Source organism: Pituophis catenifer, unplaced genomic scaffold (genome assembly GCF_029215685.1).
Source record: "Pituophis catenifer annectens isolate HBS135680 unplaced genomic scaffold, rPitCat1.0.hap2 SCAF_4, whole genome shotgun sequence".
In the NCBI taxonomy this organism is placed as follows: Eukaryota; Metazoa; Chordata; class Lepidosauria; order Squamata; family Colubridae; genus Pituophis; species Pituophis catenifer.
In genome coordinates, this window is record NW_027256884.1 from 93,715,999 (window position 1) to 93,730,597 (window position 14,599).

The window sequence follows — 14,599 nt, forward strand, 5'->3', positions numbered from 1 at the left end:
ATACATTCTTCCCTTCCTCAATGTTTTCCAGGTTTTCATTATAAGTATTTGATGTTCAGGGACTTCATTTTTAAGAAAGCACTAGTATTAAGCAACAGGTATTTTCACTGTAAGCTGGAAATTACAGTAAGGAGAGTGTTACACAAAACACTTCCTGGTATTGGCTCATTAGAATAAAATGGCCCGCCTTGGAAGAAAGGTTGTACAGTATCTCTAACAGGCAGAACCAGATTCTCTAGGAGTAAAGTAACTAATTTGCTTTTCTACTACAGGGCAATATAACCAACTAAGACTCTCCCGATCCATGGTTTTTCAAGGCACACTTCCTAAGTAATTAAGTTCTAGAGAGATTAAGCAAGCAGAAACTTTTAAAACGGGAATCACATTCCAGATCTATTAAGTATGCACACATGGATAATCCAAGTGTCCTATCCTTAAGTACAGAACGATACTGAAAAACAGGATTTTTAAAAGGAAGAAGGTAAGTGTATTCTGTTTACCATATTCCAAATAATCTTAATTAAAAATATGTAATATTTAATGTGTGTAAAATAGTATTTGTCCTCTGCTAAGTACGAGTTTATTTCTGTTGTACATGTTTGAAGAAATATATCGCTTTAATACAGAAATGCTAATTTGTTAAAAAAGTATTTAATGCATTAAATGTATTTCTTTTGAAAGCATGCCAGGAAATACATTCTTCCTTCGCACAAATTCCTTTTTTAAAATGGAGTTACTAAAAAATAAAGGTAGAATAGAGTTTGTGGCCTAGACAATGGATTGAGTGACACTCTTATAGACCACAGAGAGATCTTGTTGTGAGGTTAACAACATCACACACAACGCTAAATGAACAATTGTGTGTGTCTGTGTGTGTAAATAAATCACATTTTGATTTGGGAATAATAATATGCTTATTACACATGTTTGAAAATGAATTAAAGAAACAGAAAAAATCCTGTACTAAGACAATGTCTAAATAGGCAGTTGAGGAACTTCAGCATTTTTATTTCAGGAATCATGAAAAGGGGAGTGTATGTGTACATTTGCTAACAATGACATCATCTGCTGTGCATGAAAATACTGAATATAGAAACTCAGCAGTTCGGTTCAGCTATAACAAAGGATTCTAAGAGTGTTAACATGCAAATTTACTTTAGGATCTCCATAATTCTGAATTATGTATATTATCTGAACAAAATTTATTAAAGAAGTAATATTACTTTGTCTGTTAAGATATATTTTCATCAGCATGCTGCTAGCTAAATATAGTGCAATGTATATATTATTCCTCCTATACCAATGTAAAAACTATTTTGAAATTGGTTGTGAATTATTTTGGTATTTGATTCAGCTAAGGCAGCACAAAGAGATTAATAACAAGTTTATTGTTGCACTTTGATTTTTGTGTTAATATGCATGAGTTTAAAACTTTTGATTTTAGAAAGTTTCCTTAGATTGAGTTGTGAATCCCATCAAGCCTGCCAAAGAACCTTGGTATATTATTTAAGAAATATACTATACTAAAGTACTCATTCTTATTTAGATAAGTCATATTTGACCCAGCAGTTTAATGTAATGGTTGAGGGTGCTAGCCTAAAAACCAGAAGACTTTGAGTTCTAGTTCTGTCTTTTGCATGAAAGCCAGCTAGGTGACCTTGGACCAGTCACTCTTTCTCTGCCCAACCCACCTCACAGGGCTATTGCTGTTGAGAAAATAGGGCAAGGAAAGAATATTATATATGTTCCCCACCATGAGATATTTATAAAAAATAATAAAGGCAGGATAAAAATAAATTATAGTTACAAATGATCTCTCTTTGGCTTTACCATCAATATGTGTAAATATGTGTAAATAGTTAAAATAGCAGGGAAGGGAGAATCCATAAAATAAATTTAGCCTGAAGAATTTACAATTATTGCTCTAACATTCGCATAATAGTATTTCCCCAATAGTATTTATCACAAGAAATGGCAGGAAACAAGTTGTTTCTAATGTCATATTCTGCTTTTGTTTTCTTTTTCTTTCATTGAAGAGTAGGTGAATGGGAATGCTGTAAATAATTTTAGATTTCCCTAGAATGTCATTTGGAAAAAATCATTTTGCATAAACACTGCAATCAACACAGTTTAACATTTTTTGGAGTAGTTTCAATCAGAAATTACCTCTCTTTGCTTCTGAAATGCTCAGTAAGATTCTCATCATTAATGGTTTACTCAATTGCTGAGGTCTCTGAGGCAGTGCTATCCAAGATATTGTAATGTTAATTATGTACAGGTAGTCCTCGACTTACAACAGTTAATTTAGTGACCCCTCAGTTACACTGGCACTGAAAAAAAGTGACTTACAACTGTTTTTCACCCCTACGCCTGTGGCAACATCTCCACGGTCATGTGATCAAAACTCAGATGCTTGGCAACTGGTTCATATTTATGACACTTGCATTTATGACACTTGCGGTGTCCCAGGATCATGTAATCACCTTTTGCGACCTTCTGACAAGCAAAGTCAACAGGAACACCGGATTACTATCTTAACAACTGCAATGATTCACATCATATGTGATTCACCGTGTGGCAAGAAAGGCATAAAATGGGTCAAAACTCACTTAACAAAATAGCAAAATAAATTTGGGCTCAATTGTAAGTTGAGGATTACCTGTAATGGAGAAAGATTGCATTTGCCTTTTGAATTTACAGCATAAAGTCATCAAGAACAGCAGACAAAATATTTATAGAGAAACGACCCCTCCAACCCTGGTAATGGGAATTCACAGATAGTACTTTTAATATTGCTCAAAAAATATCACATTACAATTTTACTTCTTGAAGGACTCTTACTTTCTTACTCCCAGTAGCATTAATATACATAGGTCACAGATCTATGTGATACAGTAGTGAGACAGTACTCAAAACTCAGGTTTGTTGTTGCAGATTGATCTAGATTGTTCTAGTTTCATTACAAGCCATTGTATACAATAACTCCACCCCATTTCTTAACCATGCTGTCTTTCTCTGGGAGTGTTAACTTAATTATCTCCACCTTGTATCATTAGGACCATACATAGTATTTGCAATAAACATCGACAAGGACTTTCCAAATAAAAAGTTTTGGAAAGAACAATATTTGAGCTAACTCAGGCAGAACATCCTTGGATATTTTTTTCTTCTTTTAGAGTACATAACCTAAGGACAACGAGGTACTTAGGTACCAGAGGTACTCCAAAGCTTCAGCTCTGGACATCACAGTCCCTCTAGAAGTTGCTGCAAAATTGTATTGATATTTTTTACATGAAAAGCAGATTAAATTATAAATAAATTCTAATTTAATGTGACAGTAAACAAAAATGATGGGTGTGTTTTAAATTAAATTTAGTGTGCCCCACCCTCCAACTACATTTTTTCTTCTTACTGTTTTGGCATTCAGACCCCACTATGTCATTCAAAATCCAAGGTAATGTTTGATCCAAATTATTTATACATTTCTGATCTACCATATATACTGCTTAGATACAATGACTGTATAAGAAAAAAGAAAAATATGGCAGTATTATTCCGGAAAGGACTATTTAGTTATCACACACACAAAAAAAACTATTCAAGGACTTATAGACCATTTTTTAATGGCAACCCCCGCCCCCACAAAAAGCAAAGAAGCATTTATAATTTGCCCTTCCATTACAAAACAATATACTATAGAGTTAAACATAAATAGTACCTTTAAAATAAGTAAGAGTACTTACTTTCTTGCTAGCATGAAATAGCACAGGAAAAAAAAGTTTTTTTTAAAAAATGGGAGCTTGAAGGGTACTTAGAATATTGATGGCATATTTTTTTAAAATTTGATTTATATGCCGCCCTTTTCCGAAGACTCAGGGCGGCTTACAATGCGTTAAGCAATAGCCTTCATACTTTTGTATATTTTATACAAAGTCAGTTTATTGCCCGCACAATCTGGGTCCTCATTTTACCTACCTTAGAAAGGGTGGAAGGCTGAGTCAACCTTGAGCCTGGTGAGATTTGAACTTGCAGTAATTGCAGGCAGCTGATGTTAATAACAATGCTTTAGACTGCTGCGCTACCAGGGCTCTTGGTATTGGTCTATTCTTTTTTGCCATTGTACTCCAAAAAACTGTTGATTCCTTATATTAATGCTAAAGTTTGTGTGTTTGTGTGTGTGTGTGTGTGTGTGTGTGTGTGTGTGTGTGTGTGTGTGTAAAGTTATAAAGGTAGTCCTCATTTAGTTATCTTGGACAGGGACCATTTGCAGTTGCAATAGTAATGAAAAAGTAACTTTGTAAGCAATATTAATATTTACAATCTTCATAGCATCTCTTGCTCTCCCCCCTCTGTGTGTATGTGTGTGTGTGTGTTCACCACTACGTTCTCTTAGTACCTTTTGCCATGTTTTTTCCTCCTCCCCCCACTCCCAGAGTAGAGATTTACTTTAGAAAAGCCATCTCTTGCTGAGCTGCTTTTCTTCAGAGCATGCCCTTGCTAACTGCAAGGTAAAAAGCTCAAATGAGTTGATTAGAACCTGCTGCAGGCTGGCTGCTGCTGCTGCCTGAAATTGACAAGACCTTAATCAGTTACACGCTGAAGGCTTCTGTTTGCCTCACAACTGCAATAAGAAAGCAGCTGGTGTTAGCTCTCTTTACAATGTATATCTGCTTACTTCCTTCGTCTCCAATGAATGTAAGTACAAACATCAATTCTCTTCTTGCTAACTATCCCAGCACTGGGGGAACATACCAAAGGGTGGAGAAGTGGGGAAAAAAGAGCTACAATATTTGCACTTTTATCTGGCTTCCTCAAGAGTTTTGGAACACTTCCCCACTGTTTGGATTCCCCCAGATTTTTGGAGTCATATATTTCAGACGCTGTAAAGCAAAACAAACTGAAATAAAATTGTAAAAGCACAGTTGCAATCACATTATTTTTACTTAGAAACCATTTCTCTTAATGACTGAGTTGCTGATCAGAACTGTGGTTGTTGAACAAGGACGAGCGGTAAGAAGTTATATTGGACTTGTACTGCTGGATCTCTGGATACCCAGAGACACTTTGCTCTAAGTAGTTCTCTCTCCATGGCACTCTTCCACTGGTAACCTCAAACTAGTGCTAAGCATCTTTTTTACGTTTGCCCTTTGACAGTGAAGTATCATTTGAGATATCAACTGACTTTCATTGGGAAAGACAGAGATTTCTGGGAAATGCTTCCTACCAAATTCTAGGGAAGCAATATTATCTATTATGATGGAAATAGAAGCAGTCCTGCAGATATTTAAACAGTTTAAACAGTGATGTTTAAGTATGTAATCATCATGAGTCTTTCTAGTATTAATACTTCTAGGACTAATTAATTTTTGCAGGAATCGCTTTACTCCTTCAGTAAGGAAATCTGTCCTTTCTTTCTATCCAAAAAAGTTCCAGTATTGCAACCTGCACAATGGAATCAACTATTTATTTTGATAATTGGGAAGCTAAGTTTTTGAAAGTTTGGAAGTACTGATTGCATTTTTTTCTCCCTTTAGTGGAAAGGAGAACAAACAGATATGAATAGATGTGTGCCTTCTTCAATTTGCAGTGGGTCTCTATGGCTACCATCATCTAAATCAGGGCCCGGGGGCCAGATCTGGCCCACGGGGTGCTTAGATCTGGCCCGCGGGGCTGCCCTGGAAACAGTGAAGGTCTGGTCCGCGGTCCCTCTGCCAGTGAAAATGAAGCTGGCAAGGACCATGGGCAGCCCTCCCGAGTTCCGTTTTTGCTGGCAGAGGGTTGCAGGAGCGAAAATGGAATTGGGGAGTCTGTTTTTGCTGGCAGAGCACTTGGGCTGCCACAGGCACCCCGAACACAAGTGATGTAAGAATTGAAAATAAAAAGAAAAGAATGGTGAAAGGATAAAATCAGAAAAGGACTTGATGGCGATGTGGCTACGATACTCATAATGAGCTTCTACTAAAACCTTTCATTTTATCTGCATTTTAATTAACTTATTTTTAACTTATTTGATTTTTCTTAATGATCATACCTTACTTAAAATAATATACTACTGGAGCTTATTTTATATAAAGTACACTTGCAATTATGGAGGAAAGGAAGAAGTGACAGAGATAAAAATAAGGACATATGGATATGAAAGGTTTTTGCAGAGCCTTTGTACTGGAGCAACACAGGTCTAGATCAAGGCACAACCTCTTTCTCTTTCAGGAAAGAAGTTAAAGTACTTATTTCTAGAATGTATGGAAGAGCTTTTTGGGTCTTTGGATTAAAAACGAGAAAGGTGCTATGAACATAAGCATAGCATCTGTTTCCAATAACCAACTGACCTGGAACAGCAGACAAAAGCTTGATTCCAATAACAAATACATCCACTTTAAAAAGCTGTACATAAGTACAATATTTGCAACTCACCCATTCTGAAAAACTCTATATACCTCATACATGTGTATTAAAATACTAGTTTATATGTTGATCATTTTAATTTGCCAAAAATGGATAAAATGCAGAAAAGAAGTAACATACCAGTATTAAGATGTGAAAAATAGTGTGTATTTCAGTTTCCATATAGCTTTCGAAATAGCTTTCTAAAATGGATAGAAAGAGTCTACAGGAAGTTGTTTGCTACACTATGTGGCAGATTTCTGCAACTTTTTCTTTATAACATTTTCTCTTATGGTCTAATACAATTGTGGATTAATAAATGCTAATGAAAGTGATTTAATTCTTAGGTATACACTGCTGCCTTGGGTTTAATACTTCTGAACCTTAATATATTCAACAGAAGATGAAAGACCGCCTTCAAGAGCTTAAACTGAGAGCAAAGGAACTACAATTATTTGAAGAGAACAATCGTGTTGTTAATGCTATTAGAGAGGAACAAGGAGAATTTGAACAAGCAGCTGTTATTTTTGAAAAGGAACCCATAACTGAAAGGTACTTGCATGAAATACAACAACTTCATAATGATATTAATCGTTTGGCAACGGATGTTCAAAAGTTTAGTCGGCAGCAGAAAAGTTTGATGGCTTCCATGAGAAGATTCAGTGTGCTTAAAAAAGAATGCAGCAATACAAAAGCAATTAAAGCTCAAGCAGAGCACATTAATAAGGGCTTGGATGATCTTTCAAAAATAGTGAAGAGGGAAGAAAAAGAACATAGCTCATCACCTGCCCTTAGAAGGGTCCTCAGTTCTCAGCGTGCAGTCCTCTTCCATCGTTTTCAAAACATAATGATTATGTACAATAATGCCATAACAACCAAACAAGAAAAATGTAAGGATTTCATTATGCGTCAGTTGGAAGTGGCAGGAAAAGAAGTATCAGAGGAAGAACTAAATAATATGGTTGAACAAGGGAAATGGGAAATCTTCAATGAAAATCTGCTTACAGAGGTCAAGATTACTAAAGGCCAGTTATCTGAGATTGAACAAAGACACCGAGAACTAGTCAGTCTGGAAAATCAAGTGAAAGACTTAAGAGGCCTTTTTTTTCAAATCTCACTTTTGGTAGATGAACAAGGTGAAATGATCAACAGCATTGAAATGGAAATCATTAATACTCAGGATTATGTCCAAATGTCAAGAGAAAAGTTCAGGCTGGCAGCTAAGTATCGAAAAAAGAATCCATGCAAAGCACTGTGCTGTTGGTGCTGCTCTTGTTGCAAATGATTTGTCTTCTGGGCAATTAAAACTGAAGAGCTGATCCATAAAATACTGAATAGGACTAAACATGTCACAGAGAAAGTGGATTTGCTGTACTACTAAGAATATGTACATTTTTTTCACATGATATTTGCTTTCCTTAGTTACATGTCTCTAATGCAGAACGTGAAGAATTTCAGAAGAAATCACTACACCTTGAAAATAAGAAAAGGGATCAAATGCAAGGATCTTGCCAATGTTCGCCATGTACCATTATACCTTGGTAGCTGAGTAATTCCTTGTTACACTGTGAAGAGGGGAATAGTCTTGTCCTTTCCACATACTGCTTTAAAAACATGAATGTGACACAAAGGAGTATTATTATCAATTCATTATGATGTTACAGGTACCAGTGAAGCATCTGTTTGAGACACAACTGTACTGTCATATTTAATTTTAGCCAAGTTCCCTGGAATTAAATGCATCTTCCTAGCAATTTTGTTCAACTAGTTTGGATAAAGAAAAACTGCAAACCTACTGTAACATAAGTTACGGTGTACAGGTAGTCTTCAGCTTACATCCATTTGTTCAGCAACTGTTAAAATTTATGTCCTCCAACCTCCAGCCATCTCAGTACCCGAGGTCATGTGTTTACAATCCAAGCAGGCACTTGGATGTCCGGCTTATTATATGTCATGTGATCACATTTGTGAGCTTCCTTGCTGGTTTCCCACAAGCAATATCAATGGGAAAGCTGGCAGAGAAGATTGCAAGTCGCTCCAGTAAGATCCCCCAGTTCACCTGCATCTATGCGGCACGTTCTAAGATTTTCCTGCAGTCATAAAGGGCTACATCCTGTGACTGCGTCACTTAGAGATGGCAATTTCAGTTGAAATCATAATCCCAAGACATGCAGGTCATTAAACAGGAAGTGGTGGGAATCCCAAGGGGGGAAGTCAGGAGAGAGCTTGGGAGACCCAATGCAGGAGTGCTATGAGAAGCTGGGGGAAGCTGAAGATGTCTTGAGGGTTCCAGCATAAGCTGAGCATGAATTGAGGGAGGCACAGTGGGGGTTCAGTGCAAGCTACATGTGAGTTGGGACAGGGCTTAGGAAACCCAGCGTAAGCTACAAATGAGCTGAAGGATGAGGGGGTAATGGCAAAGGCTGCACACGTGTAGGGCGGCTTACCCAAGTGACTTGCTATCTTCCCTGCTGCATTCCCAATGGATTTTGCTTGTCAGAACCTGCATGAAATATCATAAATGGCAATCACACGACTATAGATCCCTGTGACATCATAATTGTGAGCCTGGTTCCTTAGCACCTAATGGCGATCATGAGACTGTAATGGTGCTGTAATGGCTATGGTAAAAAGCATTGTAGACTTCCCTGTCTATTTATGCCATACCCTAAAAAAAAAAAAAAAACTGGCACTGCATGCAAAGGTTTAAAAAAATATAAATAATAAGATTAATCTCTCTGTGTCTTTATGTATGCAATAGATTTCAGCAAACTCAGGATTCTTTTACTTTTAAAAATCCTTCCTCGCAGTTTTTCCATTATGGAAAGTCTCCAAATATTTGAAATATATTTTATTATGGTAATATTGAAAAAGACCTCTTTTAAGAAATAATCATTTTGTATTAATGATATTATACTCCTTAAGTACTAGCTATTCATTGTAAAAATTAAGCACAACTGTGGAGCACAAACCAAAGCCTTGTATGAATGGCCATGTCATTATAAAATTATTTTATTCAGTTTCGAAAATATACTCTGTCTCTAAGTAAGTCACAACAGAATAATCTGGGCAAGCATACAAATATCCCCCAAAAAACCAATAAGTGTGTTAACAGTATGTACTAAAAAGGAAGAGGAGAAGAGGAAATTAGACATAATTACAAGCAGTCTTGAGAAATGACAGGCCACTTAACAACAGTTCATAGTTAAGGCTCACACTCCAAAACTATATATGACCTGTCTCAAAGTTATACAGTTTGCAGTGCCACCGTGGTCATGCACTTTATGACAGACCACAGGGATCCTGCAGTCCCTCCACCTCTCTTCTCCCCCCCCCCAACCATACTGCCCCGATGGGACCTACAGCATTTGGGCCTGCTCCCCAAGCCTCCTGGAAGTAGTCACCATTTTTAGGGCCCCGACAATTCCTTGGTGGCTGCTTTCAGAGCTTTGTGTTCCAATCAGCTGGCCAGAGGAAGGCTGCAAAGCCCTCCTGTCTCTTGCTTGGCTTTGGAAGCTGGCCTTTGCCTGAAAGGCAGCTTCAGGATAAGGTTCCCAAAAACCTTTCTCTCGCTTCACCCTCTCCCCCACCCCCACAGAAAGCCACATTTCTTCAATATAAAACAGAAAAAGCTGGAAGGGATGGACTTGCTGATCTTCCCTCCTCACTAAATGCTCTCTCTACTCTCCAATCTCTAACCCTTTTAAAAATCTAATCTTGACTCCAGCTAAAGAATAGAGGAACAAAGTGACCAAGAAAAGAAAATCTTTCGGCAGCTTTCTCTATTGAACTGGAAAAAAAAGTCCTCTCAAAGTTGTGCAACGAAATGGAGGATGCTGGATCCTTGCAAGCTTTAGTTGTCATTCTGAGCTGTAGAGCTCAGGTAGGAATTAAAAGATAGATTATAGACTGTCCTATATAGGCAGTCATGTGGACAGCTAAAGCTTATAAAGACCCAGTGTCCTCCAGTTTGTTGCACAACTTTTAGAGATGTTTTTTTTTTTTTTTTAAGTTTCATGGCTGGCCATTACTTGAGGTAGTTCATTTACCGTTGCTAAGCTCCGTTAAAGCCATAACTCAGACTATCTGTATTCAAGAAGTTCTCTTTTGCAAGGAAGTTAACTTTCATGCTATCAGTCACCTCTGCTGTTGGTTGTCAATCGTATTTCACAAATGCATATTTAGTTTGTATAAAATATTGTTTTTCCTGAAGGCAATTATGTGTGTGTGTGTGTGTGTGTGTGTGTGTGTGTGTGTAAAACAGTAAAATAAACTACATCAATCCACATGTTAGAGAACAGGAAGAAATTGTTTTGTGTTATGATTACAAGGAATGTAGAAAAATATCTGAAATATAGAATTAAAAACAAAACTAAAACTGAAGCCTAAATATTGGTTAAATTAAATCTGGACAACCACAAGATATTTAAATAGTAAACAGTGAACAAGCTTTCCATTTTTCTCTGTAACTAACATTGATAATTATTTCATAGATTTGAAAATTATACTAAGACACTTTTATTAATCTATCTTTTATTTGGTTTTAAAAGTTTTTTTTAAATTAATCCACCTTAAATTCACTACATGCAAGGCAAAGGAGGCTTAACTACTCAAACATCCCTTCCTTCAAAAAAATCCAAAAGGAAATTTAATCATGTTTACACACTGATTAAACATAATGCTGTTACAAGCTTAGATAAAATTTTGAAATAGCTACAGATATGCAACTTTGCTCCAAAAAAAAAAAAATAGAATTCTTCAATGGATTACTGCAATGAAACAAAAATATCAATTTTGGGGAAATATATAATCCAGTTTTAGCCTTATGTAAATCAGGTTGTAAACAGGTTGAAAACAGAAACAGAAGAAAACTAGGAAATGTTATTAACAGCACTGAAGACAATTACTATTTAAATGAGATCTATTTTTATTGTTGTGCAAGATAATTAAAAATGTTAATAATAGCCAAATATACAACTATTACAAACATTACGTTTCTAACTGCAGAGTTTATTTGTATTTCATATGGTTTACTAAGGAAAACGCTTTGAAAAAAAGTGACAAAGCTCCAGTATACTTTCAACTCAGTTTAAGTTTTCATTTTGACCTCAGAATAAACAAACAAATAAAAATTTTGAGTAAGGCATATGTTTTTACCATATAGGAACAGAATTCAAGGAAGGATAATTTCCACTTAAAGGATAAATTTGGTCAGTCTTATTCAGTTTACAAACAATTAACTATAAAATCTGGAATAAACATTGGAGTAGCTAAATTAATATTTCTTCCTCAACATATCACTTACAGTAGTAGCTGTTATCTTCACTTGTTTAAATGCAAATTCTTGTTTTGCTTACAATAGTTTACAATATATCATCCCTGTCATCACTAAATTCCAAAAAATAAAATAACCTAGGCTATTTTTTTAACTGAGATGAAGTCACAGATTCCCAATTATGAGACTAAAAGAATTCTGACTTTATACAAGCCATGAATAAAGTCTGAAGAGAAAGAACCTTTAGAAGGTAGGAGAATAATTTAAAATAATTCATTCATGACACATTTTGGCATTTAAACTTGAAACCTGGCACAAAGAGCTTAAAAAAATAAAATAAAACATGCAATAATCCCCAGCAGTTGGAGATGTTTTTTGATTCTAAGGTTTGTTTTTTCACCCCAAAAATTCATTTTTTTTTTTTTAAAAAGAGTTACTTCCTGCACATAAAAGTCAATACCAACTAGACAGGTTTGTCAGACCAACATAGCCAATAAAATTCATATTAATGTTTTTTTTCAAACAATACCTTCCTCAGGTTAATGCAACCTTCTAATTTAGGACCAGTAATGGCAACAGTGTAGTGGAAAGAACTGTGTGTTATTCAGGAAAATTTCTATGTTTAAAACAAAGGGGCATTATTTAATTGTGCCTGGGGGGAAAAATTCGGTCTACAGATATATATTAGAAAAAATAGGAAGAAAAAAAGATGCTGCAATCATACATCTGGGGGCATTTTACTGCAAAACAATTTCTTCCATATAAACTGTGTTTGTCTTTCTCAAATGACACAGAAAGTAATGTGCTGATAGGTGATAGAAATAATCCAAATATTGGCCTATGAAAAATACTAGCAAGTTCTTGTGATTCTGTGTTTCCCCAAAAATAAGACCGTCTTATATTTTTTTTTGAACCCTAAAATAAGCACTTGGCCTTATTGCCATGCGCTCAAAAGCCCGATTGAGCTTATTATCAGGGGACGTCTTATTTTGGGAGAAACAGGGTACTATGTGTGATTATTGATAGTTATTTGCTATATTTTCTTCTCTAACACATAAAACAACTAATTTGGTATACTGCTTAAAGACCAAAAATTGAGAGAACAGAATTTTAGCCTTGCTTTAGAAATAAGCCAATTGGATGACTTTATCACAATATTTCTTTCAGCCCAAGGAAGAAGGCAATGACAAATTACTTGTCAAAAAGTTGCCAAGTCACCAATTATTAAGACTCATAAAAGCCCCACCCACCCAAAAAATCCTCCACCAAGATGAAGAAATAAATGCAACAATGAACAATATAAAGTTGTATATAACGATCATAGTCAAAAGCACAAGAAGAAGCCATTTTTAACCAACTGTAAAAGAAATAAAGCTGTGCTCTTTCTATGGTTTGTAGCATAAATAAATCTGAGTGGACATACTTTGAAGGGAGCAGCATAAGAAAAACCAGTTAAACAAGGCTCAGCATTCATGAGGGAATGCTAGATAGAAAGAGAAAAAAGATAAGGAGCATAACATAATGCTAGTCTAAGAAAGAGAAGTCTGTCTTTTCTGTCATGGCTCTGCTTCATTCCACCAGTTTACACTTCACTGTTTTCTTTCAAGCAGACAATATTGCTACTACAACATGTCTTATTTGAAACATAGCTGTACCTGCTGTTTTCTAGTACAGTGTAAAAAGCTTTTAACCTTTGTATTATACAAAAATGAGACTTGTTTTAACTCAGTAGAAAAATTAAGTGTCAGTAAGCCCACCATCACATACTTTTTTTCTTTTAGCAATGGTTTGTGAAGTATGTCACAAAAACTGGATTGACACTTAATACTAAACTATAATAAAGTAATTCTCAGATTATGATGGTAATCGGAACTGGGATTTCCATTGCTAACAATACAATTGTAAAGCACAATGCCATATGGCTACACTGTTTGGCACCTGCAATCCTGGCTATTGTCAGGATCCCAGGACCGTGTGGGTCATGAAATGGAAACAGGTGGAGTCGCAAGCAAGGAGCATGGGGGAAAAGGGGTGTAAAATGGGAGCTATTGCGTGTGTCGATGTTGTGGGCGGCATTACAGACTGTGGGTGGGTTTATAAATTGTGAGATATAATTCACCTGAACAGTAACTAACCATGATTTCCTGGTAATAAATACTGGGAATGTTAAGGATTGTAATTTTTTAACAGTTATAAGATAACCCATCCCTAGTTCTATGTCTAGTATCTGTATTTATATACAAGCAATTTGTGAGTAATCATTGTTCTAAAACGAGTCTTTTCATCTATCTAAAATGATAGCATTTCTTCTTTTTCTGATAGTCTTTCATGTACTAATTAAATCTCAACTTCCTACCCTAACACAATATAAAAAGCCCTAAAGTCATTTCAACATTGATCTGGCATGAATGCTTATCAGGGTTCAATAATACTTAAAGATATAGCAACAAAAGTGGGAAGTCAGTCATGTTTACTTATTATCAAATCTCAATGAGCAGCTAACATATTTTTTAACATATTTTTAAATTTTTTAATTGGTTTGTTATCTTAAATTGGGGCCAAATTAATATATATTCTTTTAATTGTTTTTAATGTTTGTATTGTATGTTTTTATCTGGCTGTACACCGCCCTGAGTCCCTCAGGAGAAGGTGCGGTATATAAATTCGAAATAAAATAAAATAAATAAAATAAATAAATGCATGTTGAACATTCTATAATGGGCCTACGGTTGACTTTAATCACAACCATGGCACAAAAAGACTTTACCATTTCTGAAAAAAGGTCTATACACCAAGTATACAGCTAAAGTACACTTCAGTTTAGGAATTGGTCCACTAACAAATTACTCTTTAGTTTGTTTTAGTTTAAAAAGACAAGATACCTTTGATGAATATCTACTGCTTTTAGCATTCTGGAATTACTGAGGTAGTAAACAAAAA

The 14,599-nt window shown here is 35.6% G+C and overlaps 2 protein-coding genes across 6 annotated transcripts in view; one reads left to right on the forward strand and one right to left on the reverse strand.

Annotated features, from left to right (window-relative positions):
- ARL13B (ARF like GTPase 13B) overlaps positions 1-14,599 on the reverse strand; it is a 42,145-nt gene that overhangs the window by 19,038 nt on the left and 8,508 nt on the right. The window lies entirely within an intron of this gene.
- STX19 (syntaxin 19) lies at positions 6,788-7,669 on the forward strand. Its single transcript, XM_070943738.1, has one exon. It carries the CDS (start codon positions 6,788-6,790, stop codon positions 7,667-7,669), a length of 882 nt encoding a protein of 293 aa, XP_070799839.1.